At 47.8% G+C, this 27,818-nt stretch overlaps 1 protein-coding gene and 1 non-coding gene across 8 annotated transcripts; both read right to left on the minus strand.

The window, feature by feature from the left end:
* Positions 1–1,061: 1,061 nt before the first annotated feature.
* On the minus strand, positions 1,062–27,068 carry PARP16 (poly(ADP-ribose) polymerase family member 16). 7 transcript variants are annotated; one of them, XM_078333393.1, is made up of 6 exons: positions 26,260–27,068; positions 12,909–12,989; positions 9,467–9,673; positions 6,082–6,253; positions 3,846–3,987; positions 1,062–2,474 (listed from the first exon to the last, which is right to left on the minus strand). In XM_078333393.1, the coding sequence occupies exons 1-6, from the start codon at positions 26,431–26,433 to the stop codon at positions 2,339–2,341; spliced, it is 912 nt and encodes a 303-aa protein (XP_078189519.1). In that variant the 5' UTR covers positions 26,434–27,068; the 3' UTR covers positions 1,062–2,338. The 7 variants fall into 7 exon arrangements, with proteins under 7 accessions (XP_078189519.1, XP_078189518.1, XP_035114770.1 ...); XM_078333392.1 differs by having other exon boundaries at positions 1,062–2,477; XM_035258879.3 differs by having other exon boundaries at positions 12,852–12,989.
* LOC118145379 (small nucleolar RNA SNORA24) lies at positions 25,473–25,603 on the minus strand. Its single transcript, XR_004730495.1, has one exon. It is a non-coding gene; the product is annotated as a small nucleolar RNA SNORA24 (small nucleolar RNA).
* Positions 27,069–27,818: the final 750 nt, after the last annotated feature.

Raw genomic sequence — 27,818 nt, forward strand, 5'->3', positions numbered from 1 at the left:
TTTGCATATGCTGTTCCTACTGCCTGAAATACTTTTCCTCCACCTTTAGCCTAAAACTAATTCGTGTGGCAGAAGGAAGTTGATTATATGACTTACGCTGAAATCAGTCTGCTAGGTTCAGCTCCCAGCTCTGCCACATCCTAGCAATAAAACCATGGGCAAGCTATTAAACTCTCTGGGACTGGCTGGACGTGGTGGCTCATGCCTGTAATCCCAGCACTTTGCAAGGCCAAGGAGGGTGGATCACTGGAGGTCAGAAGTTCGAGACCAGCCTGTCGAACATGGCAAAACCCTGTCTCTACTAAAAATACAAAAATGGCCAGGTGCAGTGGCTCACACCTGTAATCCCAGTACTTTGGAAGGTCAAGGTGAGCTAATCAACTTGAGGTCAGGAGTTGGTGACCAGCCTGGCCAACATAGTGAAACTACTAAAAACACAAAAATTAGCCAGGTGTGGTGACATGCACCTGTAATCCCGGCTACAGGGAGGCTGAGGCCGGAAAATCGCTTGAACCCGGGAGGCAGAGGTTGCAGTGAGCCGAGATTGTGCCATTGCACTCCAGCCTGCGCAACAGAGCGAGACTCTCTCAAAAATTAAAATAAATAAACAAATAAATGATTTTAAAAAGTGGATAAGGCCTGCTGTGAAGAATAGTCAGTACAGTTAGGTGCCCTGCAATGTTACATGTGTCACCTGAGTATTCTCTAACCCTAGACCATGTTAGGACCTCTTGCCAAGTATTTCCCTAAACGTTATAATACCATGAACTCCCAACCTCACTCTTGAAATGTTTGTCCATCTGTCCACCTTGCCAGGCTGTCAGCTCCGTGAAGGCAGGGTCTTTCTGGCTTTGATCCTGCTCATATTCCTAGTGCCTGGCATGCAGTACTCACATTTATTAAGTCACTGACTAGAAATCCAACACTTCCTAGCTATCCTAGTGATATATGCTCTCAGCAAACGGCTAGTTCAAACAAGGAAGGATGGAAGGTAAGGTTTTCAACAAGACATACAGGGCAGACTCATGTTGAGGCTGAAAGTACTCACTCACAAAGGTGACTTAAGTCATTAAGAAAATATCTTTATTTATTCTGAAATGTTCCAATAGTCATGTGAAAACTGTGGTCGTGGCTCTTTCACAACTTTACAAATTATAGAAAAATTATTTTCTCCCCTTCTTTACAGAAATCTCACTCCCAAATCATACAGGGCTCTATTAGGGCTAAAACCCAGCAGAGAATACAGCAAGCAGGGCTCTGGCTCTCTGGGTGCCCAGAAGGCTTTTCCTACACATTAAACCTCAGGCTGAGTCCTGAAGACCTGTGACCTCTCTGAAGGAGGCTCTGTCCACATGGATCTGTGGCACACTGAGGCAGGCCTCTGTCTCCAAGGCCACAGAAGGCCTTCAAGCATGGTACTCATGGCTGGCAGGCCACAGTCAAGGCAGCTTTGTGAGAATGAGAACAGGAGGCGAGCCTATAGCTCAAATCCCTTTCTCTGAAACAGCCAGGAAGGAGGCCGTGGACACTGGCCAAGCAGTGCACTAGGTTTAGAAATTTCCCCTTTTAACTCAGCTCACAAAGACTAATTTGTCAAACAGCTATTTAAAAAAAAAAAAAATCAGAAAACAAACATTTGGTTCCATTTCAGCTGTAATCAGCGGTTGGTAATTTTTAGAAAAAGATGACTTGAGTTGCTCATTATGTCTGTATTTTTTATCAGGCCCCTGACTCCTTTCTTTCTCATCCATGGTTTGTTGGGGTCGGGGAGGTACAGCTGTAGGAGAAGGCTGTTTGTTGATTTGAGGAAACTGTTAAAATGTTTTGCATTCACATACAAAGGCTGATGGAATTCAAAAATGATCCCACTGATTTTTATGAGAAACATGACTGTTCCTCTTGGGTGTCTCAAGTCAAAACAAGGCAACCGCCTAGTGATTTATAGTTCCCACATTTTCCACCTTCCAGAAGGCATTAGAGAAAGGGCCAAGCTCTGCCAGGAGCGATTGTAAACACACCACTGACAGCTTGGACACTTTGTTTTTAAATGCAGCAGGGCTTTTTCCTTTGGCCCTGGCTGAAAAGCCAACTCCCTAGGACTGTTTAAGAAGGAGCAGATGGAAGGGCTCCCCCAAATCCTAAGAGTGAGGGACTAGTAGTCCCCGTTGGCTGGAGTGTGGCTGGGAACATCATCAAAGGCAATTGATACATTTATGGCATATGAAAATTGTCCTGTGGTCCCCCAATCGGCCCCTAGGCTCAATCTGGCTGGACACGAGGCATAGGAGGTACAGAACAAGTTACCGTAAGGCACATAGTCGAGGTAGCCCCCAAAAGATTATCTTTTCACACGATTCCAAAAGTGTTGGAAAGCAGAGGAGTTGATGACACTCACTATGAGCAGCAGCAGCAGATAAAGGGATATCATGACCGTAAACCAATGGCTGGAGAACCAGGAGAGCTGGCTCGAAGCCCTGCTTAAAAGGGAAAAAAGAGTGGTGTTGGCAAAAAGAGAAAAACATTTTCTTTTAAAGTGTGTGCGACAAGTCTGGCTCAAAAAAGACAAATTGATGAATTTCATCCTCTGCCTGAGCCATGAAATGAAGCTTCGTGCTTCCTTGCTCAAGAAACCCGGGGCTGTTTGCCCGGGCACGGACATGCCTTTCAACAGGATACTTCATAAATGTGCAAAGACAGCTATGCAATGAGCTCATCCTGATCTTCCCTTTTGTAGCTTCTCTTTTACCTTTTACAACCCCCCATCTTGGTATCTATAACAATGACCTAACTCAGGGTGTCTCCCCAGATGGTGGCAGGTGGCAGATTATTTAGCTAAAGTCTTTTCACTTTTAGACACATGCAGATATAAATTCAAGCTGGGGAAATCCTCTTTGGCTGACTAGGAGATGATCTAAACCATCCAGTGTGCACTAAAGAGACACTCCAGGGAGAAGTGGAAAAGGAATGGGATTTTCATGAAGAGAAAATCAGATGATTTTAAACCAAAACATAATGTCAGCTGGACCCAGGCACCCTATATGGATTTCCCAAATTTGGGCAGGGGTGGGGAGGAGACTTCACTGGTTTATGAGGTCTGGAAGCATGGAAATCACTGGTATGTAGAAGCAGGACTGGGGACTATTTAAAGTGACCCCTTCTCCTGTCACACCTACTCTCCTGCTGCTGGCCCCTGCAAGAAGCACTATCATGGATTCCAACAATGCAACAAGATCTCAAGAGTGGCCCCCAACCCTGGTGAGCCCCACACATACTCCCACTCCCACACTGCAGAGATGGAACTAGGTGCCCACCAAACCTGGTAAGGTCTGAAGACCCATATCTGCTACTGAGTTCAACGCCCTCATTTTAGAGATAAAGATGAAGCATCTCAGGTCCAGAGAGGAGCAGTCAGTGGTTCAGCAGTCACTGTGGAAAGCTATTGAGCCAGCCTGTGCACAATCCTACCCAGTGTCCAGTCACTGCGCTGCCTCTCAGCTTAACTTCATCAGTGGGTCTCAGACTAGAATCATGGGCCTAGTGGCTAAGGGGCCACACTGTTTGGAGCAGCCAATTTGGACTCAGTCAGTCCCTTGTGCTATTTGTGTTTACCAATCTTTCTCTCTTCTCACTGGAATACAGTCCTCTTAGGGTCGAGACCACATCTTCTCCAGCTCCTGTATCTTACCCTTCACCATGTCCAGCGTAGTGCTTTACATACTTGAGACCTAGCAGGTCTGAGGCTAGGGGAGCAGAGGCTGGTACCTACGACAACTAAGAAAGAACGCCAGCACTCTGGATATAGCCACTAGTTTTTCTCCTGGACCTCACACAGGGAGCGTCCTTACCTTTTGGGTGGCTTCTGTGAATACACCAGGAGGAACTTCACTCGCAGGAGCTGGTTATTGGTGACCACAAAGTACTTGGGTGGGATGTCTCCCCCTTCACTGTGTTTGATTCTCGCTCGTCTGCGATCTAGCTCCTTGGAATCTGAACAAGGAGAGTCAAACACACCTTCACTGGGAGGAAAATATAACCAAGGACGCATCTTGTAAATAGAAACAAGTCAAGCCTCCTGGTGCTGATGGGGAAGAAGGCCTGGCAGGCTGAGAAACAGGCCTGTGTGTGCGTGAAGCAGCACTGAAAGAACTGGAGAACCTGGCAGGCAGGCAAACGGGAGGAGGGAAAAAGGAGTAGGAAAATATAAGCGATACAAGGAAGAAAAAACAAAACTCAAGTGAGTGGGGAGAACAGAAGGAAGACGCAAACTGATGGCCATGGCAAAGAAATATGCTGGGACTGGGAGCTAGACACAGGACTTGATTTGAACCTACCTCTTAACAAGCATTTTATACACACACACACACACATATATAAATATGTATATACATATATATAAAATGCTTAAGAGATGGGTTTATATATATAAATGTATATAATGCTTATTATTTATGTGCGTGTGTGTGTATGTGTGTGTATATATATATATTTTTTTTTTTGAGACAGAGTCTTGCTTTTGTTGCCCAGGCTAGAGTGCAGTGGTACAGTCTTGGCTCACTAAGGTTCAAGCAATTTTTCTGCTTCAGCCTCCCAAGCAGCTGGGATTATAGGTGCCTGCTACCACGCCCGTATAATTTTTATATTTTTAGTAGGGATGGGGTTTCGCCATGTTGGCTAGGCTGGTCTTGAATTCCTGATACCTCAGGTGATCGGCCTGCCTCAGCCTCCCAAAGTATTGGGATTACAAGCATAAGCCATCATGCCTGGCCTTAACAGGCATTTTAAATGAACCCGGTTGGATTTGAGCTTCTTAGAACATTTATTTTCCACCCTTCATACCAAGACTTGTTTTAAAACAAACAAACAAACAAACCAAAAACCCTTTTCTTTTAATAACACAAAAAAGCTCTACCAAAAACAAAACAAAACAAAGACCAAAGCTTCGTGACAGCAGAGGTTGGAAGGTTTTGTTTTGCTGTTTAATGTCACGGTTTGCAACTTCCTAAGAATTATAAATGCAAATATCCCATGCCATCTGGTTTGGGAGGATGGTGTCAGATCTGGGCCTGCATCTCAAGGATACAGTTGTTTTACATTAGAGGCCAGAACGGTCCATTTTAGAACCAAGCCAGATCTTTTTTTTTTTTTTTTTGAGGCGGAGTTTCGCTCTTGTTACCCAGGCTGGAGTGCAATGGCGCGATCTCGGCTCACCACAACCTCCGCCTCCTGGGTTCAGGCAATTCTCCTGCCTCAGCCTCCTGAGTAGCTGGGTTTACAGGCACACACCACCGTGCCCAGCTAATTTTTTGTATTTTAGTAGAGACAGGGTTTCACCATGTTGACCAGGATGGTCTCGATCTCCTGACCTCATGATCCACCCGCTTCGGCCTCCCAACGTGCTAGGATTACAGGCATGAGCCACCACACCCAGCCCCAACAAGCCAGCGCTGGAGACCAGAATGACAGTTCTGTGACTCTTCTGCCTTTAAGGAGAGCCACACAGTGGTGAGGGGAGACAGGGCAAACAGTCTCAGGAAAACATTCGGGGAGTGAGATGAGGTACCAGCTAGTCATCACTCTTGGGAGAACCCAGGACTCCCCAGCGCCTTGACTGCCCTTCACATCCTGGAGGGCTCTGGCATACCCTGGTATAGACTGGAGGGTCTGGACCCAGCATCTGTTGTTTCATTTAGCAAATGCTTATTGAATGTCAAGTACACCAGGCTTTCTGCTGATACCAGGTACCCAAGAATGAATGAGACCTCATTCCTTCCTTTAAGAAGCCCATGTGCTGGCGTCATCACTCACTTTAAAAAAAAAAAAATCAAATCTTTCCTTCTCCCCCAAAGTTTTCCCTGGCTGCTTAGACCCACCATGATTACTACTTCCTCTGAGCTGCCTCTGTGGACCTCGTCAGCCTCCTTACCTGGCATCCCTACCTACCCCCTTGTAGTAAATGATCTCCATTGGATCCAGCCCAACCCTTGGGCATGCAGCGTGTGCTCTATCCAACAGCTGGGCCAGCAAGAGCCTGTACACCCAACAGAGGCCTGTAGTCCAGGTCTGGAGCAAGTGCTCACTCACCCTTCTTCTTGGTTTGGCACTTGACGTCTGGATGGTCAATGACCTCACACACGGCCACACAGCTAAGGATGGGGCCGAGGAGGCTGTGCTGCCACCCGTGGCCATGGGGGCTGTATATGAGGGCCAGGCTCAAGTCACTGGTGAGGTAGGTCCCCTCTCCAAACAAGGATGTCTGCAATGGCAGAGGCCAATGGAAAAGAAACACAGATGGGTGAATGTACAGTTGGCATGGCAAGATGACACAGGTCTTTCTTCAACAGACTTGTAAACATGAAATTTTCAACCCCCCTTTTCTTCCCCAGCAAGAAACACGATGAAATAATCCTGTGAGATCATCATAGGGTTATTACTAAACACATTCCTATCTGACAGCAGCTTTCCTGATTGTGGATTTGGCCATCTGGCCTGGCAAACTAACAGTTCCTTGTGGTCAAGTATGAGTGAGAAAAACATAGGTATAAGCATCCAAACAGACCTTAGTTTGAATCCTCCAGGAAGTGGCAAGTTATCTAAACTCTCTGTGTCAGTTTCTAGATCTACAAAATAATGTTACTAGTACCTCCTTTACAAGGTTGCTGGTGAGGATTAAATGAGGCAATCTACATAAAAGAGTGGGACACCTGGCACATGTAAATAAACGAGGGGCCAGTACTCCATTGCACGCCCTTCTGTTCTGGGATATAAAGCAATTCCAGTAATTCCTGTTCCATGAATGCGTTAAGCATGGTTACTCTGATGGGCTTGAAACGTAAGTCACGCCCTTAGGTACAGGAGGGGGTCCCACCTGAGAACAGAGGTATCTGAGTCATTACTTGGAAAAGAAATGAGTCTCTCACAACCAATGAAAAAAATAAAAACTAAAATTGAAGAAATAATAAATAAATTAGAAATGAGTCTGTCAGACCAGAAACTATGAGAATGAAGTGAGGGAGGCCTACATGCAGGGCAAGGTATGTTTTACTCTTTGTATTGGTGTTGACCAAGAAAACATCTAAAAATCCAGGAGGCATCTCCCTGGTGGTGCCCTCCATGAGGAAGCATGCCAGGTGAAGGACCTGCAGGTTAAGGCTACAGCAGGGGTAGTGAACACTCTGTGCCCATGGTAGATGACCATAATCAACCACAATTGCTGACACAGCAATGTCAATCACGGCACTTATTCCTAATGACTCAGAATCCTCAACTTAACATTCCAGATAGCTGCTACCAATGGATGGACATTGACACTCAAATTGAAACTCAGCTGCTATCCCTGGGTCACACTATCAGTATCTCAAGATGGTAAGTGGACTTGAAGAGGTCACTGAAGAGTATCTTAGGCCCTGGAATTGAGAAATATCCTTTTTCAGTGGCACCAGGCTTCCAAACTCCTAAATCTGTTAAGTGAAGCTTAGGAGAAATGAAACAAACCTTTGCTTGGCCTTTGGGAAGCTCTTTGCCAAGTTAGGCAGGGTCTCCATCTCTCAAAAGCTGACACACACCTTCTCCAATGACCTGACCCCACATCCATTCTCTGCTTACGCCATCATGTGTTCACCCTTCCTTAGACTTGAGAACCCCACGCAAGGCTGTCAGGAGCAGTGGTGCACAAGAGTGGGAAGCTCGGTGTATCTCTGCCATGAAAACAGTATCAGCATCAACTGGCAGATGGACTCCCTCAAGCAAGCCCTTCATTGAAAACGCAGGCAGAGGAGACCTAAGAGGACTGATACAATTTACTAAAGGATATACATATACATATAGTTTTTGAGATGGAATACTGCTTTGTTACCCAGGCTGGGGTGCAGTGATGTGATCTCAGCTCACTGCAACCTCCACCTGCCAGGTTCAAGCAATTCTGCCTCAGCCTCCCGAGTAGCTGGGACTACAGGTGCCTGCCACCAGACCTGGCTAACTTGTATTTTTAGTAGAGATGGGGTTTCACCGTGTTAGCCGGGATGGTCTTGATCTCCTGATCTCATGTTCCGCCCACCTCGGCCTCCCCAAGTGCTGGGATTATAGGCGGGAGCCACAGCACCGGGCCTTACCAAAGGATTTTTATAAGATACCCTTAAGCAGCAAACTCCCTGAGGCACTGAAATGAAAGTTTAGTGTACAGGAATGTAACCCACAGACAACTTCTCCAAGCCAGCACCAGTGTAAAGGGGAAGTCCCCTGTATTCCAGTAGCCTGGATATAATGGTAAGCTGAGAGCCAGTGATGGACTGACAGCCAGTGGAAACAAGCCTGTCATCTTTAGCAAAACCCATCGACATTAATTAGATACAGCAGAGAAATGTCTCCAGCCTCAGGGCTGCAGCAGCCGCAGCTGAGCCCATGGCTCACAAGAGAGGCAGATACTGATTGGGGAAAAGGCCTGCAGCTCCTCCAACTACCCTAGACGCCCCTCATCAGCATATAAAAGCAGCTACCTCTTCCTCCGTACTTAGTACAAAAAGAGCCCTTTGCATACATGAATGGTTTCCATCCTCCAACATCTCAGGAGGGTAATGGTGTCCTTTTTTACAGATGAGGAACCTGCAGAGTTTAATTTACCCAGGGCCACAGAGCTGCTAAGTCAGTCTCTGAAGCTCCAGGGTCTGTCTGTAATGCTCCTCCTATACCTGAGGGGTAAAGTAACTGCCTGCTGAGAAGTGGGTGGGTGACACTGTTTGGACTCATAAAAATGGGAGGAAAGAAACTCAAGAGGGGAGGGAAAGGGCCTCTCCTCGGTGCATCCTGGCATATCCCTCAGTTTCTCAAGGCTGATTTCCCGGAGTGTGGTCCCCAAGGAAAGTGCTTCTCAAACTTCAATGTGCATATAAATCACCTGGGGACTTAAAGTGTGGATTTTGCTCAGGTGGTTTGGGCCTGAGATTTGCATTTCCAATGAGCTACCAGGTGATGCAGACGCCGCTGGTCCAGGGAACACACAGGGCCAGGATTGGCTACACATTGGGATCCCCTGGAGAGCTTTTAAAGCAACTGATGCCTGTGCTCCACTCCGAGATTCTGATTTAATCAGTCTGGGATGCAGCCAGGCATCTGGGATTTTTAAAAGCTCCCCGAGTGATTCCAAATATGCAGCCAAGGTTGGGAACTATCCTTAAATCAATGCTTCTCAAACTATAACCAGTGGAGGAATCACCTACAGATCTTGTTAAGATGCAGGTTCTGATTCAGAAGGTCTAGACTGTGCCCAAGATTTTGCATTTTCATGGGCTTCCAGGTGATGCTACTACTGCTGGTCTCCAGACCACATTTTGAGCGACAAGGCGTTAGTAAAGCTACCCATTCCCACTCTACACCCCCACTGCAAACTCCTAGGGTTCTGAATCTCCCCCTCCCCACTCTCCCACCTCCATCCCTGCTTCCCCATGTCAGCAGGGTGTCCCATAGGCCCCACCTTGTTCAGATGGCAGTGCAGGCCATTGTGGATAATGGAATGGAAGTTTTCTAGGCGGCTACCATGAAAGGCATAGATTAGGTCTCGTTCTCCTTTGGTCTCATAAAATTTGGCGTTGGCTGGGTCAAAGTACTCAATTTCAAACAGGAAGTCCGGTGCGGGAACAGGCGTGTGAGGAGCCCCAGTCAGCTTTTGGATCTTTTCAAACTTGAAAACATGAAGAGGGTCAAAATTTTATTTGGGGAGCTGGTAAAATGTGCTGCAAAAAATAGTCTGCTAAACCCTTAGGCTTAACTCCCATGGACTCTGCTCATGAGAACAACAGGTTTCATGAGGAAAGAGACATAAGCAAACTCAGAGCTTATAGCACAAGACTGCTTTCCTTCAATAACATTTTTCCCAGCCAGGCATGGTGGCTCAGGCTAGTAATCCCAACACTTTGGGAGGCCCAGGCAGGTGGATCATTTGAGGTCAGGAGTTCGAGGCCAGCCTAACCAACATGGTAAAACCCCGTCTTTATTAAAAATACAGAATTAGCCAGGTATGGTGGTACATGCCTTTAGTCCCAGTTACTTGGGAAGCTGAGGCAGGAGAATCACTTGAACCTGGGAGGTGGAGGTTACAGTGAGCCAAGATCACAGCACTGCACTCCAGCCTGGGCAATAAGAGCAAAACTCCATCTAAAAATAAACAAATAAATAACATTTTTCTCTACAGTAGGCTGGGAAGCATAAATTGCTCCAAGTGGAGATCACTTCTAATTCTCCTAACACTTTTACATCTATTTCCTGCATTCCATTTTTACAACAATCTTGTAATTACTGTAAAAATTCCCCCCATCCTTGTCCGTGTACATGTGATTTTACAGGTGGAATTCTACCAAGATCCTATCAAGAGATGAAACCTACTTGTCCACCCCTGAAACTGTGCTTGGCCATGTGACCTGCTTTGGCCAATGGGAGATTAACATATACATGGCAAACAGAGACTTGAGAAGCACTTGCCTTTCCTTGTTTGCTGCTGAGAACCCCTCACCATTGTCCTGGCTTATTTCCTATAGGGAGGGTGTGAGCCTCCAACATGGTGACCATCATGGCTGAAGCCCCAGAATTTTAAGTGAGGCCACCCTAGCTCATCCAGCTGAGCCCAGAACCACTCAACCAACGCACAAAATCATGAGAAGCAATCAGCATTTGTTGCTGCTGTTGTTTTTGAGACAGGATCTGGCTCTGTCACCCAGGCTGGAGTGCAGTGGCCTGATTTTGGCTCACTGCAACCTCTACCTCCCGGGCTCAAGTGATCCTCCTGCCTCAGCCTTCCTAGTGGCTGGGACTACAGGCACATGCCACCGTGCCCAGCTAATTTTTGTATTTTTTGTAGATATAGGGTCTTTCCATGCTGCCCAGGCTGGTCTTGAGCTCCTGGGCTCAAGTGATCCACCCACCTGAGCCTCCCAGAGTGCTGGGATTACAGGCATGACCCAGCATTTGTTGTTTTAAGCCACTACGTTTTTGGTATGGTTTGGTATTCAACAAAAATTGATACAGCAGAGTAACCTTCTTACTTAAGGAAGAAATGATGTAGTCTCTCCCCAGTCTTCAGGGCAGAGACTACATCATTTCAGTGGGTTTTTTTTTCTTTTTTTGAGACAGGGTCTCACTCTGTCACCCAGGTTTGAGTGCAGTGGTACAATCATAGCTCATTACAGCCTTGAACTCCTAGGTTTGAGCAATCATCCAGCCTCAGTTTCTTGACTAGCTGGGACTATAGGTGCAACTACTATGTGCGCCTAATTCTTAAATTTTTCACAGAGAGGGTCTTGCTATGTTGCCCACGCTGGTCTTGAACTCCCAGCCTCAAGCAATCTTCCCATCTCAGCCTCCCAAAGTACTGGGATTACATGCATGAGCCACTGCACCCAGTCCATTTCAGTGGTTTTCTTTTTTCTTTTTTGAGATGGAGTCTTGCTCTGTCTCCCAGCCTGGAGTGCAGTGGTGTGATCTCGGCTCACTGCAGCCTCCACCTCCCAGGTTCAAGCAATTCTTCTGCCTCAGCCGCCCAAGTAGCTAGGATTACAGGCATGTGCCACGAAGCATAATGAATTTTTCTATTTTTATTAGAGACAAGGTTTCATCGTGTTGGCCAGGCTGGTCTTGAACTCCTGGCCTCAAGTGATCCGTCCAACTCGGCCTCCCAAAGTGCTGGGATTATAGGTGTGAGCCACTGTGCCCGGCTCATTTCAGTGCTTTTCAAACAGTAGGTCACAGACCAAAGTCAGTCTATGCAAAGTTTTCTCTGGATTATGACTGAATGAGCAAAATCAGAGCAATATAACAGATACATCGATCTAAGGTTGCCATGTGCCTTTCTTTGGAAGAACTGTCCTTTATTCTGAAGTCAAGGCCATCCTCCTTTAAGTACTAGGGTACCCTTTTATAGAATGATGATACATGGTAGGCTAACTTACTTATTTGGGTAAAACAAAAAGTTGAAAATTGTGGGTCCCAATAACCCACATTTTAATAGAAATTTAACTGGTCCACAATCAAAAGTCCAGAAGCCTTATTTACTTTAGCACCCAACATCTAGTTGGTGCTTGACGCCCATATGAGTGAGGTAAGAATAAATCAATGAATAAATTTGAATTCAACAGATGACAAGTGAAACCCAGAGATTCACTAGGAATTAGCCACCCGGCCTGGACCTGAATACAGACCTCCTGACTCCTACTCTAGGGCTCTCTGTGGTAGAACATCTGACACAGAAGAATATCCCTTAAGACACCAGAAGCCAAGGTTACCACATTCTGTGCCACATAGGGAAGACTTGTGTCTTTGGCAGGAGCTTGCAAAACTTGAGGTTTTTCCATTCCTTTGAGCTCTGCCTGTCTATCTCCTGACAATTGAACTAGGGCAACATTCCTTAAGGTATGGTCAGGGTCACCCTTATCAGAATTACCAGCAGTGCTTGTTAAAGTAAGTAATACCCAACACATACTGAGCCTTTAATATGTGCCCTTAGGCATTATTCAAAGTGTGAAATTCATTGAATTCTCAGAGTCAGTTCCCTGATGGAAATATACTATTATCATCCCCATTTTACAGATGAGGAAGGGGAGGTACTGAAATGCACCTGGTACCTACCTACTCAAGGTCACATGGCTGAGATGAGACAGAACTCAGCTTTGCACAGCCAGTGGGAAAGCTCCTGGGTGGGACTTCAGACACAGAACTAGAAAGGCTAAAGGTGAGGCCCAGGAATCTGTATTCTCAAGCTGCCCAGGTCACTGGCACACAGAGAAGTCTCAGAGCCAGTGGATTCAGTGCTGTCCTACCTAGAGCCCTTGGGCCCCTAAAATCCGTGATCCTACGGACCAAAGCCTCACCTCTGCCTTCCCTGCACTGTGGATGGTCAGGACCTTTGAGGATAAAATCCAGCTCACCAGGTCCCAGGCCCATTTGTGGTTGTCTCCGGAGGACTGGAGAAGTTCTTTCAGGTTAGGTAACTTGCTGGCATCTGCGAGCTGAAGCAAGGGAAGAACCTCCATTAGCAAGGATCCCAGACACAGTGATAATCAGGGGCCCTCTAGTGGGAAGGCAGGCAACGTTCACTCCTTCCACATCTCCAGGGATCTACTGAGAGGAAATTCACAGGTCTATAATCCCCTTTCCAAATAATATTTAACTCTACAAGCTCTGAACTCTGAAGGTTTTTTTGGTGGGTTTTTGTTTTGTTTTTGAGACAGGGTGTCACTTTGCCATCCAGGCTGGAGAGCAGTGGCATGATCTTGGCTCACTGCAACTGCTGCCTCCTGGATTCAAGCAATTCTCCCACCTAGGCCTCCTGAGTAGCTGGGACTACAAGCGTGCGCCAACACGCCTGGCTAATTTTCATATTTTTTGGTAGAGACAGGGTTTCACCATATTGGCCAGCCTGGTCTCAAGCTTCTGACCTCAAGTAATCCACCTGCCTTGGCCTCCCAAAGTGCCGGAATTACAGGCATGAACCACCCTGCCCAGCGTTGGTGGTTTTTAAAAAACTCTTTGGGTACCAAACCTGACCTGAGTTGATGTGAGATTTAGTCTTTATCCCCTTCCTGTTACGATTAATGCATTTTGCTATAGGAATACTAACGTGTCATGAGTATGGCATGCCACCCGCTGGAGCTGTTACTGAATACGTGATATACGCACCTGTGGGTAAAGCACTACGTTACAAAGCCTTTTCTCTTCTGTGTGAGAATTAGTTAACTTCTGTTAAGTTGTTCCCATGGAGACTGGATAAAGGTAGTATGACAACCACATACGTAACCAGGCAACACTGCTTAGGGTAAAAAAGACCCAGCATGGGCCAGGCATGGTGGAACATGCCTGTAATCCCAGCACTTTGGGAGGCTGAGGTGGGTGGATCATGAAGTCAAGAGATCAAGACCATCCTGGTCAACATGGTGAAATCCTGTCTCTACTAAAAATAGAAAAAAATTAGCTGGATGTGGTAGTGCATGCCTGTAATCCCAGCTACGTGGAAGGCTAAGGCAGGAGAATAGCTTGAACCAGGGAGTCAGAAAGTCAGAGGTTACAGTGAGCCAAGATGGCATCACTGCACTCCAGCCTGGCGACAAAGCAAGACTCTGTCTCAAAAAATAAAAATAAAAAGTCCAGCATGGTACACTGCAACTGGCCTGGGAGGAACTGCAAATGGGGACTGCACGACTTTGGGGTTCCCAGAGGGTGACAATGTTTTGTGGGAACGCTGGCAGCTTTGTTGACATTCTCACAAGCGAGACCAGCCTCTGAGGAAAACGGAGCTTCGCTTAGGCCAGAGCAGTTCCTGCACCCACCCCCTGTGGATCTCATCTCTTTACTCCCAAGTTTTCACTTCTGGGGCAAAGACTAGCTCTTGGACCTCTATGAGGACCACTGCAAGGACTTCCACAGAAACGGAATGCCTGATGCCGTGCTGCAGAAAGCTGTCATCAGTCCTAGAACCTGTGGATTTAGGCTGATGCCCTGTGGGTCTTGTGACGGGACTCAGCTTAGTAGTCATTGCAGCACATTATTTACCATTCTAAGATCAGGAAGCTGAATCCTGAAACATATTCAGTGCCAGGATTTCTGATAAGGGACTGGGGACCTGGACTAACAGCAACAAAGTATCTGTAGCTTTTGCTCAGAAGTTATGAATGACTAGAGAACAAACCTCTCGAGCATGGCATTTAAGACAGTTCCAGCCTAATCTCAACCCTTTACCATCCCCTCAGTCACAGACTGGAGCTGTCCAGGAACATGTGCTGTTCTAATACCCCTTCCCTCGTCTCTACTACCTGGGCACTTCAGGCCCAAGAGACCACTCTCTCCTCTAGCCCCTAAAAGCCTACTGCCCCGATACTCTCTTCCCAGTATGGCCAGCTCCCGGAGGTCAAGAACTGTCTTGTGTTTTTCCAACTCTCCTCTTTCCTGGATGCAGAGGAAAAAAAGCATGAGCTCTGAAATCACATCTCAGTTGAAATCTCTATTGAACTTCTATCTCCTCTCCAACATGGGAACCTCACTACCTCCCCACGGTGTTGTCAGGAAGACTGAAGAGGGTAACAGAATCTCAAGGCTTGGTCTAAGTATGTCCATTTCTTTTCTTTTTGTTTCCGTTACTCCCAGACAACACCGTCCTCCCAAACCCTGGCAACCTTTCCTTCTGCTCTGTGAGGGCTGTAGTTGGTACTTCAAGAATACCTGTGGTTCTTTTCCATTTTTTTCTAGAAAATTGACTGTTACTGACTTTGGGGTTTTGTCTTAGCTCTATAGTTGAAAATTAGAAACAGAGCCAGCTGTGGGGGTTCATGACTATAATCCCAGCTACTCAGGAGGCTGGGGTGGATCTCAAGGCCAGGAGATAGAGACTAGCCAGGGAAACATAGTAAGATAACTCTAAAAATAAATAAATAAAAATTAAAAACATCTCAGGGCCACTTTATTTCTATTTCCAGAGATTCCATCAATAGCCTAATATACCTGTAATAAAACTATCTCTACAGGCCTCATGAAGTATCAGTGAAAATCTAATATTTATTAAAAGAAAAAAATTTTTTGTCAACTGATCATAGGGAAAAAAAGAAAAAAATTTTTTTGGAGACAGGGTCATACTGTTACCCAAGCTGGAGTGCAGTGGCACAAACATGGCTCACTGCAGGATCCATCCCACCCCACCCAAAGTGATTCTCCTGCACAGCCAGGACTATAGGCATGTGCCACCATACCCAGCTAATTTTCTTTATTTTTAGTAGAGATGAGGTCTCACTATGCTGCCCAGGCTGGTCTCAAACTTGTGAACTCAAGTGACCCTCCTGCCTCAGCCTCCCAAAGTGCTGGGATTACAGGCATGAGCCACCAAGCCCAGCCTAATTTTTTTTTTTTAATGGATGAATCTGGCACGATAGCTCACGCCTGGTCACCCCAGCACTTTGGGAAGCTGAGGCGGGCAGGGCTCTTCAGCTCAGGAGCTCAAGACCAGCATGGGCAATTGGGCAAAAATCTCATCTCCACAAAAAATACAAAAAAAAAAAAAAAAATTGCCAGGAATGGTGATATGCACCTATAGTCCCAGCTATCTGGGCTGAGGTGGGAGGATAGCTAGAGCCTGGGAGGTAGAGAACGCAGTGAGTCATAACTGTGCTACTGCACTCCAGCCTGGGTGACAGAGTGAAACCCTCATATAAAAATAGAGAATTTTTTAAAAAGGGACATATGGAGTGTAAATCTTCTATGAGTACTGGTGCTATTTCTATGCCTTGCTTACTGTTCCACCCTGCCTGCTTCACCCCCAAGCTGTGTATTATTCAGGGAGCATTTACTAAGCATCTACTCTGTGCCAGGCCCTGTGCTTGTAGGAGGGGGCATTAGATTTTAAAAGGGCCCCTAGTCAAGTGGGGAGGCAGAAAGGTAAATAATTATAACTTAAAAGTATTCACTGTCGGCCGGGCGTGGTGGCTCACGTCTATAATGCCAGCACTTTGGGAGGCCAAGGCAGGCCGATCGCAAGGCCAGGAGATCGAGACCATCCTAGCCAACATGGTGAAACCCCGTTTCTACTAAAAATACAAAAAAATTAGCTGGGCGTGGTGGTGCACACCTATAGTCCCAGCTACTCAGGAGGCTGAGGCAGGAGAATTGCTTGAACCCAGGAAACGGAGATTGCAGTGAGCCAAGATCCCACCACTGCACTCCAGCCTGGGCAAGACTCTGTCTCAAAAAAAAAAAGTATTAATTGTCACCAGGCGTGGTGGCTCATGCCTATAATCCCAGCACTTTGCGGGGCTGAGGCAGGCAGATCACCTCAGCTCAGGAGTTTAAGACCAGCCTGGCCAGCATAGTGAAACCCCATCTCTACAAAAAATACAAAAATTAGCCAGACGTAGTGGTAGGCGCCTGTAATCCCAGCCACTCAGGAGGCTGAGGCAAGAGAATCGCTTGAACTTGGGCGGTGGAGGTTGCAGTGAGCCGAGATCCCACCACTGCACTCCAGCCTGGGGAACAGAGCAAGAATATATCTCCAAAAAAAAGTATCACTGTCATAACAAAGACGGATACAGACTACTAAGAGGACAAGGTGAGACTTCTGTTGGGTAGGGGCTAAAGGAAAAGGAGGTGGGGGTGGGGGTGGGGGTGGGACCAGCTTCACAGAGGAAGTGCTGTGTGATCTGGGTTTGCTATACAAAACCACAGAAGTATGAGAATGCAGGGTGTAGCTGGGGAAGTGGATGGTGGCATGGTTAATTGTGTGTAGCTGGGGAAGTGGAGGGTGGCATGGTTAACTGTGTGTAGCTGGGGAAGTGGACGGTGACATGGTTAATGGTACAGGTTCTCTTCCCAGGCATCCGGGGCTCTTATTCCTCTACTAGCTGTGTGACCTTGAGTGAGAAGTGTGACTTTCTGTCTCTCAGCTTTCTCAAATAGTAGCCACTTCACAGGGTCCTGGTGGAGATTAATCAAGTTAAACAAGTGCTCAAACCAACAGGAAAGTATTAAGTACTCTAATGTTAGTGTGACTGCCACTACTGTCATCACTAACAACAGGTGATTCTGTATGGCTGGAGCCTAGAGTGTGGGGAGGTGGTTGCCAGGAGGAAGAGGAGTGGGAAGGTGACCTCAAGTGAGGTCATCTCAAATGATCCTGCAAAGGACCTTGTACTCCACCTGGGAACCCTGAGCTTTGTTCTGTAGGTTATTCAGAGTCCCTAAAGACACATCCCAAACGGTGTCCCCTTGGGGAGCTACCCAAACAGGACTGCTGCCTGCAGTCCAAAGGGCACTCACCCCCTTCCTTCTTTTCTATTCCTTGTTATCCCAGAACCAGAGCTGAGTCATCTTCTCTCCCAAGATTACTACTATTCCCATCACTCCTGTCCTCAAATCCCACCTGTGAGCCACAGTCCTTGTCAACAGTCCAGACCTGGGCCCAGAGAGCCCCACAGAAGAACAGCCAGCTATCGAGGCCCCTTTCAGGGATGCAGTCTGGGCAAAAGGGAGAGACCGCTCCCAGCTCTAATCTGGACCCAGGCCTCTTCCAGTCCCTCCCACTGCACCTGCCCAGACAAGGACCCTGCTGCATCCTGCCCTCCTTGCTCCCCACACTCTTTAACCCCTCAACTGACCTTCTTTATGTCTCATTTCACTTTTCATGGTACTCTGAAATATAAATCTGCTTCAACAATTTAATAGGATTCTTCCTCTTGTGACTGAAACCTGTCTGCATTTTAGCAGGGCCTTTTGGGAACCAGGCACACAAGTAGAGTTGCCATTTAAAATACACTCTGCCCAGTGAAATCTGAATTTCAGATAAACAACAACAAAACCCCCTTTTTTTTCCCGACAGTGTCTCCCTCTGTTACCCAGGTGGGAGTGCAGTGGCAAGATCACAGCTCACAGCAGCCTCGACCTTCCAGGCTCAAGCAATCCTCTCACCTCAGCCTCCAGAATAGCTGGGACTACAGGTATATGACATCATGCCCAGCTATTTTCTGTAGAGACAGAGTTCCACCATGTTGCCCAAGCTGGTCACAAACTCCCAGGCTTATGCAATCCACCAGCCTCAGCCTCAGCCTCGCAATGTGCTGGGATTACAGAGGTGAGCCACTGCGTTCAGCTAACAAACTTTTTTTTAGTGTAAATAACCCACTCAATATTTGGGACATATTTGTATTAAAAGAAATTATGGCCAGGCGTGGTGGCTCATGCAGGTAAACCCAGCACTTTGGGAGGCCGAGGCAGGTGATCACCTAAGGTCAGGCATTCAAGACCAGCCTGGCCAACACAGTGAAACCCCCATCTCTACTAAATATATAAAAAATTAGCAGGGCGTGGTGGTGGGTGCCTGTAATCCCAGCTACTCGGGAGGCTGAGGCAGGAGAATCGCTTGAATCCGGGAGGCGGATGTTGCAGTGAGCCGAGATTGCGCAGTGCACTCCAGCCTGGGCAACAAAGTGAAACTTCATCCGCCCCCCCCCCAAAAATTATTGGTTGCTCATCTGAAATTCAGATTTAACTAGGTGGCCTATATTTTTATTAAATTTAACTAAGGCCCTTAGGAATCCGGTCTGGCCTAACAGTACCACCTGCCACCAACTCTCTTCCCACCCCCAGTACTATTCCTCAAGTGACCTATGGCTTTCTTCCTCTGTGCTTCTGCAGCTGCCTAGCATGGCATTCCACGGAGTCTTCGGGCCCGCACACCTCCCATGTGAAGCCTTCCCTAACCACCCACAACCTCTGTACAACAGTTGTGTTCTATGTTCAACAAGCATAGCAGAGTCCCATGTTGGTACCTGACTCTCTGCGGCCAACTCAAATCCAGTTGGAACAAACACTCCCTGAGGCCAACCACATCTTATTTACCCCGGAGCCCTAGTAGCCAGCCTGAAACCTGGCATGAAGGTAAGAACAAAAGAGTAATAGCTATTATATTTGAGCCCTTACAGGCACCAGCCACCGAAATAAATGCTCTGCGTGCACTGTCTTGTGTTATTCTCACAACCTATTTTGAAGATGAGGAAACTGAGGCTTGGAGATGCTAAGCACCTTGCCTAGGGGCACTCAGCTATTCAGCAGCAGGCCAGGGATATGAAGCCAGGTGGCCCGACTCCAGAGTCTGTTCTCCTGCCATACCCTCCTACCAAATGAATGGAGAAATTTAGTGATGGACTGAATATTTTGGCCCAAAGGAACAATTCCGGAACTTTAAGAGGCTGCTTTGGGAAGCTAGTCAGGTGTGATACTGGAATCCCCCCAACCCCAAAATTATACAACTGAGACAGCTATTGGCTGTGCCTAAACCAAAGGCAGGGAGAAAGATGTATGTAATATACAGTACAGGGGTATGTAGAGGAAATCACCATCTAGGCAAGCGTTCTGAACCACAGTACGTGACAGTGGAAGGCATTTGCCAAGTGGATCCAGGAGAATAATTGTTCAAGAGGAAGGCAGGCATTTCCCTGCCCGCCTGAGCAGTGTGTGTCCCAAAAGGTGGTCCTGGGCTCGAATGTCCCCCAAGGCCTGAGAGGTAAAGACAATGAGTAATGCGGGACTCCAGGAAAGAGTTGTGAAGACTGTAGAACTGGAGACTCCAGCCTCCGTGGCTTGGCTGGAGCCAACCAACCCCCAGCTCTGACTGCTTCCTGCCCTAGGGCAACGTCCACAAAGGCAGCCTTGGACGTCTGTTTGAAAAGGAATCAACAAGCTGTCTTTTTAATTCCCCAATTTCTAAAAAGCTAGAGGACAAACGAAAGCTGTCAGCTCATAGGTTTTGTCTGTCATCTGCAGCCTCTGCTACGGGAGCAAGGAAGGATATAGCTGGAGAGATAGAGCTGGGGGAGTCTGAACGGTGAGCCTAGCTGAGAGCCTCAGGGGGTTGAGAAGAGAAGCCTCTTAGGAAAGAGGTGGTTTGGGTGAACAGGCCTCACAGAGAAAAGAGAGGACCAATGAGCTACAAGGAAGCAACTCATCCTCCTTGCTTAGAACAGGAGCAGTTACCTAGATCACAAGCTCCTGGGGAGGAGGTGGCCCAGGTGTTTGCCGGTGTGGGTGCAAGTGATTCTTATCATTAGGAAAAGCTAGAGATACTCAGGTTTAGATTTTAGACATGTTGTCCTAGAAAGGTGTGGCAGCAGGAAAGAACAAACATCTGAAAAACATACTTGTCTAGGAAAGTGTCAGAGGTCATAGTTACTAGATGTGGGTGGAGGTGCTGAGAAGGAAATGAACCAAAGGGCTGCCAAGGTCACCACTTTCAGGATCAGAGTGACACCCAGAACGGCAGGACAAGCGCGATGAGTGGAGCTAGGAGGCTGCTGAGATGAAGGCTGGGGAGGTGGACACCGCAGGTACGACTTGCTGTGCATGAACCTACAGTATGAAAGGTCACACTTACCAAAACAGATCAGGGATCAGAATCTACAAAAGAACTCTTCACAAGAGGAGTCAGCATGGGGACCCTGTAAAGCCGTGGTTCTTACGAGAACTTTTAAAAGTCCAGCGCGTGGGAGCACGAGTGGTGTGCCATCGCCACACCCAGTGATAACTGACAGTGATGAAGAGAATAATAAAACCTGCAAGCCTGAGTTGTTAGAAGGATCAAATGAGCTACGTGTAGACACAGCTCAGGACAGTGCCAGGCAAACAGTAAGTACCGTTCGTGCAGTACAGCTGTTGGTTGCTATATTATTATTACCAATCAAACGCCCCCTCTCTGCTGCTCACCAATCTGCTGAGGAAAGGTCTGTGTTTCTGGGATGGTTGGGAAGGAAGGAGATGGTTGGTCCTAGAGGGCTGGATCCCACCCCTTCATCCTCCGTATCACCATCCCATTGGCCAGTATCTTTCTAGACACATACCTGCCCACTGACAGTCACATTGTATTACGTGTATCTATGTCTGTATGGGTATCTTTTCAGACCGGTGTACTTTTTTCCTCCACTCTTCAGATGCCATCTTGGAGATAAGGAGAGAAATAAAAAGGTAATCTAAGGGACCAAGAATCTTACCTTGAGATATTAAGTATATACCTAATAGGCACTTTTATTAACAAATCTAATTGTTATCATTTCCTCACTATCTAGCAGGTATGGGTGCTCATGAAAATGATCAAATCAGTTAAGAGAAAAACAAAATCTACATATTATCTGCAAGCAAACAAACCAAAAAATCTCAATGCCCAGGCTGCAACTTAAACCAACCAAATTGGAATCTGAGAAAGGGGCTCAGATGTCAGGTTTTTTTTTTTTTCTTAATTTCCCAGGTGATTTCAATGACAGCCCAGACTGATAGCCTTGTAAAGAATGATCCTTCCGGCCGGGCACAGTGGCTCACGCCTATAATCCCAGCACTTTGGGAGGCCGAGGCGGATAAATCACGAGGTCAAGAGATCGAGACCATCCTGGTCAACAAGGTGAAACCCTGTCTCTACTAAAAATACAAAAATTAGCTGGGCATGGTGGTGCATGCCTGTAATCCCAGCTACTTGGGAGGCTGAGGCAGGAGAATTGCTTGAACCCAGAAGGCAGAGGTTGCAGTGAGCCGAGATCGTACCATTGCACTCCAGTCTGGGTAGCAACAGCGAAACTCCGTCTCAAAAAAAAAGAATGATCCTTCCAAACTGGGCTCAGTGACACAACTCCTGCTTGAGCCCAGGAGTTTGTAGACTAGCCTAGGCAACATAGCGAGACTCCTACCTTAGTGAGCCGAGATCACACCACTGCACTCTAGCTTGGGCGGCAGAGCAAGACCCCATCTCAAAAAAAAAAAAAAAGCCATAATCCAGCAATTTCACCTCTCAGAATGTATCTCAAGAAGACAACGGATATAAACAATGATTAATGTAGAAGGATGTTTATCAAAGTATTATTTATAAAAGCAAATTTTAAAAATTACAAAGAAATCCAAAGGAAGGACTCCTAACTCCTAGGAGTGGAGGCAAACAATAAGGTGGAAGTTTCAAGGTGCATCTTAAAGGATGAGAGGGAGGTTGTTTCAACAAAGATGGGAATGGCATCAGGAGGGGTCAGGACAGAGAGGAGCTTGTACATGTCTTAACCCAGACACTGGGGAGTCATGGCATCTAGACAGTGCAAGCCAGAAACCAGAAAGAAGGGAAAAAAAGAAAGACTCCTTATTCTTCCAGGACCAGGAGACCTAATTAGAGTGGTTTGGCACCCCAGATGGGAATAGGGTAAGCTTAATGCAGTGCTTTTCACACTTCACTATGTGTACAAATCGCCCAGGTTCGTTAAAATGCAGATCCTGACTGGATGGGTCTGGGGCAGGGCCTGTTTTTCTAATGAGCACCCAGGTGAGACTCATGCTGCTGGTCCTCAACCATACTAAGCAGCGAGGGCCTGGAGTGAACACAAACGAGACATTCCCACCCACCTCCCACCCCCAGAAAGGGTCTGCAGGTTACTGGAGAAACAGATCATGTTATTTCAGAGGAAAAAACAAAAAACTTTACAGCTCTTACTGTGTCAAGTGACAAACCTGAAGTTTGGGGGCCAATGGGCAAGGGGTACAGGGAATCCCAAGAATGCTACAGGTTCTCTCATCCAACCCGGTCCCAGAAAGCAAGGTGAGAAACCCTGAGCCTAGGCATTCGGCACACACCCAGTGTGACTCCTCAAATATGTGAAAAGTACTTCCCAGGCCAGGCACTGGAAATACAAGATCACAGTGTAAAATCTGAGAGCTTTTATCTCGGGTCTCAAAACAAGACACCTCAGAGATCATTTGGGACTTTGGAGACAGTGGCAAGATAAGGCCAGATCAGACCTAAAGCGAACAGCTTAGTTCAGCAGGGGGCAGTTCTCAGGAAATCACCAATCAATAAAGTAATTTAAGTCATAGCTCTAATTTTTGGAAACTGTGTCCTTGTGTTATAGATGTGTAATAACACCTCACAGTGTAGAGACAGATTTAAATGGCTGAAAATGGTAAACTTTCACACTACTTCCTAGTGTTTTTAGCTAAACAAATGAGAGACTTTTTTGAGACCGGGTCTCACTTGGTCATCCAGAATGGAGTGCAGTGGCACGATCACGGCCCATTACAGCCTTGACCTCCTGGCTCAGGTGATCCTCCCGCCTCAGCCTCCCGAGTAGCTGGGACTACAGGCATGCACCGCCACACAGGCTAATTTTTTGTAATTTTTTTTTTTTTGTAAAGACAGGGTTTCACCATGTTGCCCAGGCTGCTTTCAAACTCCTGGGCTCAAACAATCCACCTGCCTCAGCCTCCCAGAGGATTGGGATTACAGGTATTCCCAGTCCAGAGACTTTTTAACAGCTCCATACTTTCCTTCTTCAGGTAACTACAAAATGATCTAGCCAGTCAAGTCCAGACCTGATTCCCTTCTCTTTAAAAGTTAGACTCTGGCCAAGCACGATGGCTCACGCCTGAAATCCTAGCTCTTAGGGAGGCAGAGGCAGGAAGATAGCTTGAGCCCAGGAGTTCGAGGCCTGCCTGGCCAATATATAGCAAGACCCCATTCTTTACAAAAAGCGGTGGGGTGGGGGAGACCGAAAAAAAAAAAAAGCGTAAAAGTTAGAATTTGATTCAGATGCAGGTCCAGATGCCCAGTTTCTGCATCACTTCGGTAACACGTGTGACATGTGGCAAAAGGAGGCCTAAAATGTGTTGATCTAAGAATGTATGCATGTCCCCAAAGATGGTACCAGGCCCTACCTGTGAGCAGCCTTTTCCTGGGAAACTGCTCTGACAGCCATGCCTACGCCAGCCAGGAATCTATGTGGCCTGGACTATTGTCCTCAACGATGGTGCCCAATAAGGAATATGGCAACAGAACTGGGTAGCAAGAATCTTTCTGTGTTTCTCCAGTAGCCCTCAAGAGAAAGGGTAACTGTCTGGGACTGATACAACAAGTCCCATGCGAGGGGCAGTCTGTCTCTATAGAGGAGGCGGCTTTCTGGGGGAACTTACATTGCTGATGCTCTCTTAAGGGATTACAAGCGGGGTGGGGGTTCGGGGGGAGGATGTGCCCCAAACAGAGCAATTGATACCTTTGCAGAGGAGTGAGGAATAGAGTGAGATCTATTACGGGCACTTTTACTTTACTGGTATCATTTGAACTTTTTAATAATGAGAATATATTCAAACATTACTTGCATAATTAAAAATAGATTTTAAGGCGGGGCGTGGTGGCTCAAGCCTGTAATCCCAGCACTTTGAGAGGCTGAGGAAGGCAGATCACAAGGTTGAGTTCGAGACCAGCCTGACTAAAATGGTGAGAAACCCTGTCTCTACTAAAAACACAAAACTTAGCTGGGAGTGGTGGTGCACATCTGTAATCTCAGCTACCCAGGAGGCTGAGGCAGGAGAATCACTTGAACCCTGGAGGCCAAGGTTGCAGTAAGCCAAGATCACGCTGCTGCACTCCATCCTGGGCGACAGAGCAAGACTCAAAAAAAAAAAAAAAAAAAATTTAAAAAGCATGATCAAAACAATTCCAAAGGTCCCGTTGCATGTATCCCATATTTACCAAACAAACCTGATTCGGTTTGCCAAGACCTTCTAGCAGAAAGAAAATAAGTTGAGCATTCTAGTCCACTTGGAGGTATGTTTCTTGGTAAAAATTAGAGCTATACTGTGGCCAGGTGCAGTGGCTCACACCTGTAATTCCAGCACCTTGGAAGGCTGAGGAGGGAGGATGGCTTGGGCCCAGGAGTTCAAGACCAGCCTGGACAACAACCACCGGCCTTGGGGAGGGGCTATCTCAATTTTTTTTTTTTTTTAAGCTGCATGATGAGTTTGATCCCTCTAACCCCAAACACTCCTCACAAACAGGTCCCTCTCTCACCCCGCCACCACAGGTGTCTTTCTGGTTCTCACCAATACCCTCCCCTGCCCAAGGATAAAAATCTCCACATCTTAGCAGGACACGTGTAGCCCTTCGTGCTCCACAGGCTGGCCTCATCTCTTCCTGCTCCCCACAACAGGTTTTTAACAGTAAAGAATGTTACTTGTGCAAGTCGGAATCTGATACCAATTAAATGGTGACAGCTTTGCTGGTAAACAAGAATATACTCTTCCTCGGCTAGGAAGAGAGACTACCACACTTGACAGGTCCCAAAGATACAGGGAGTTCAGTGTCTTTAATGAATATCAGCTATTGGCTATTTCAGTTTTCTGCTTTTTATTGAATCTAGTTTGGTAAGTTATATTTTTCTAGGCAATTCCAAACATTTGGATTATAAAGAGAACTAGTACCTTGAATGCTGGCCCAGAGGTGAACTGCAAAAAAAAGTGCCTGGTGAATCAGAGAAATAACAGCTCACATATGCACTGGATGTTACAGTTTATAAACGTACTGCCTGTAGATCACCTCACCTGAAGACATAGGTCTGGGTGGCTTTGGTGACTTTTTGGTGTGTAATTATTTGCAAAAGGATGGATAACTTTTTGGCTAAGAAAAACAGCTGATTCACATCAACCCTATTGCTGGCCAGGCTGGAAAATCTGTGGAGGACTGTGCAACTATGCCTCACTTCAGTCCCCGGAGTCATTTGTCATTGACAGGAAAGAAACAGCCACCAAGTGCCTTAGGAGTGGGAGTTGACGCGAGGGTATTAGGAGTGTTCTTAGCTCATGGAAACCCCCAATGTAAGGCAGGCCGGGCCAGGCTGGGAATGCAAAGTCTGGGGCCGCCATGTTTACTAACATAGAACTGCCTCTACCTGTGGTTCCACAGGGCACTAGGTCTAGCACGCAGTGGGCAGCGGCAGGACAAAGCACACTCACCAGAGCTTCAAAGTCCTTACAGTCGCCGCGCGCGTAGGACGCGGGGAAGGGCCGCAGCACTGAGTCGCGCTTGTAGCTCTGCAGGGCGGAGGCGAAGAGGCTGCACCGGAGGTCGGCGGCCAGTACGTCGCGGCCCGCTGCCTCCCTGGAGGCCGCCCAGCCTGAGGGCTGCATCCCTGGTCGCTGCGTGTTGCCAGGGGAGACACGCCAGTCCGGGGCGAGGGCGAGCGTGCTTTCAGCGCGGGGGCTTGGCCCGGGGACAATGGGCCGTCGGGGGCAGGGATTCCCAAGCCTGGGGTGGAGCTAGGCAGGGGGCTGAGATGACAGGGGTAAGAGGATGCCGACGAGAGTCCTCGGCCGGGGTCTGGGCCGCGGCTTGCTGCCGAGGAGAGAGATCGCGGCAAAGGGCCGAGGGTCCGCGCGGAGGTTGGGCCCAGGAATAATGGGACCCGCGTTGGTGGTGGAGGGAAGGGTTCCCGGCCTGGGGGAGGGGCTATGACAATGGAATGACAACGGCGCGAACGTGCTGACACGTGTCCTCTGCTGGGGCCTGGGGCGGGAAGCAACCCCCGGAGAACGGCAGGCAGAGCCCACTCTCCGCGATCCGCTAGGCGGCTTCGCCCCGCGCGCCTTCCTGCCCCGCCTCCCGCCGCGACGCCGAAGCCCCGCCGCTCGCCCGGCTGCCCTCGGCGCCGCCTGCCTTCCGCCTGCTGCGCACGTCCGCTTCCCTGGCCCTGCCCGCCGGATGAGCTCCCGCGCCCGGCCTACCTCCCCTCCAGCCGCCGCGCTCCCACGCTGCTCCGCGCCCCGCCCAGCCCAGCCGAGGGCCCGCCCCTTCCCGCGCCCGCCCGCTGGCTCCGCCTTACGGGTTGTGCCCGCCACGCCCAGACTCGGATCACCCGCAGCCGCCAGAGGTGCAGCCGCCAAGGTGTTCCGGGCAACTTGTCCCGCGCCGCTGCCAGCCATCCTCACAGCAGTCCCCGGTAGAAACTAATTTGGACATCCACTCGACCCGCCCCTGTACCTGTCTTTGTCCCAGCTCGGCGGGCTGAGCCTACCTTGGGGAATTAATGCTACCTACTGTCTTTTTTTTTTTTTAATGCTACCTACTGTATTTTTTTTTTTTTTAATGCTACCTACTGTCTCTTTTTTTTTTTTGAGGCGGAGTTTCGCTCTTGTTACCCAGGCTGGAGTGCAATGGCGCGATCTCGGCTCACCACAACCTCCGCCTCCTGGGTTCAGGCAATTCTCCTGCCTCAGCCTCCTGAGTAGCTGGGATTACGGTCACGCGCCACCATGCCCAGCTAATTTTTTGTATTTTTAGTAGAGACGGGGTTTCACCATGTTGACCAGGATGGTCTTGATCTCTTGACCTCGTGATCCACCCGCCTCAGCCTCCCAAAGTGCTGGGATTACAGGCTTGAGCCACCGCGCCCGGCCTACCTACTGTCTCTTGAATCGTTTTCTTTCAAAACTGCACAGAAGCCATTTAACACCCAGGGAAACAGGCTTAGAGTGCTGCAATGCTTGCCCAAGATCCCACAGCCAGACGGGTGAAT

The sequence above is a fragment of the Callithrix jacchus genome, chromosome 8 (assembly GCF_049354715.1).
Source record: "Callithrix jacchus isolate 240 chromosome 8, calJac240_pri, whole genome shotgun sequence".
NCBI lineage: Eukaryota > Metazoa > Chordata > Mammalia > Primates > Cebidae > Callithrix > Callithrix jacchus.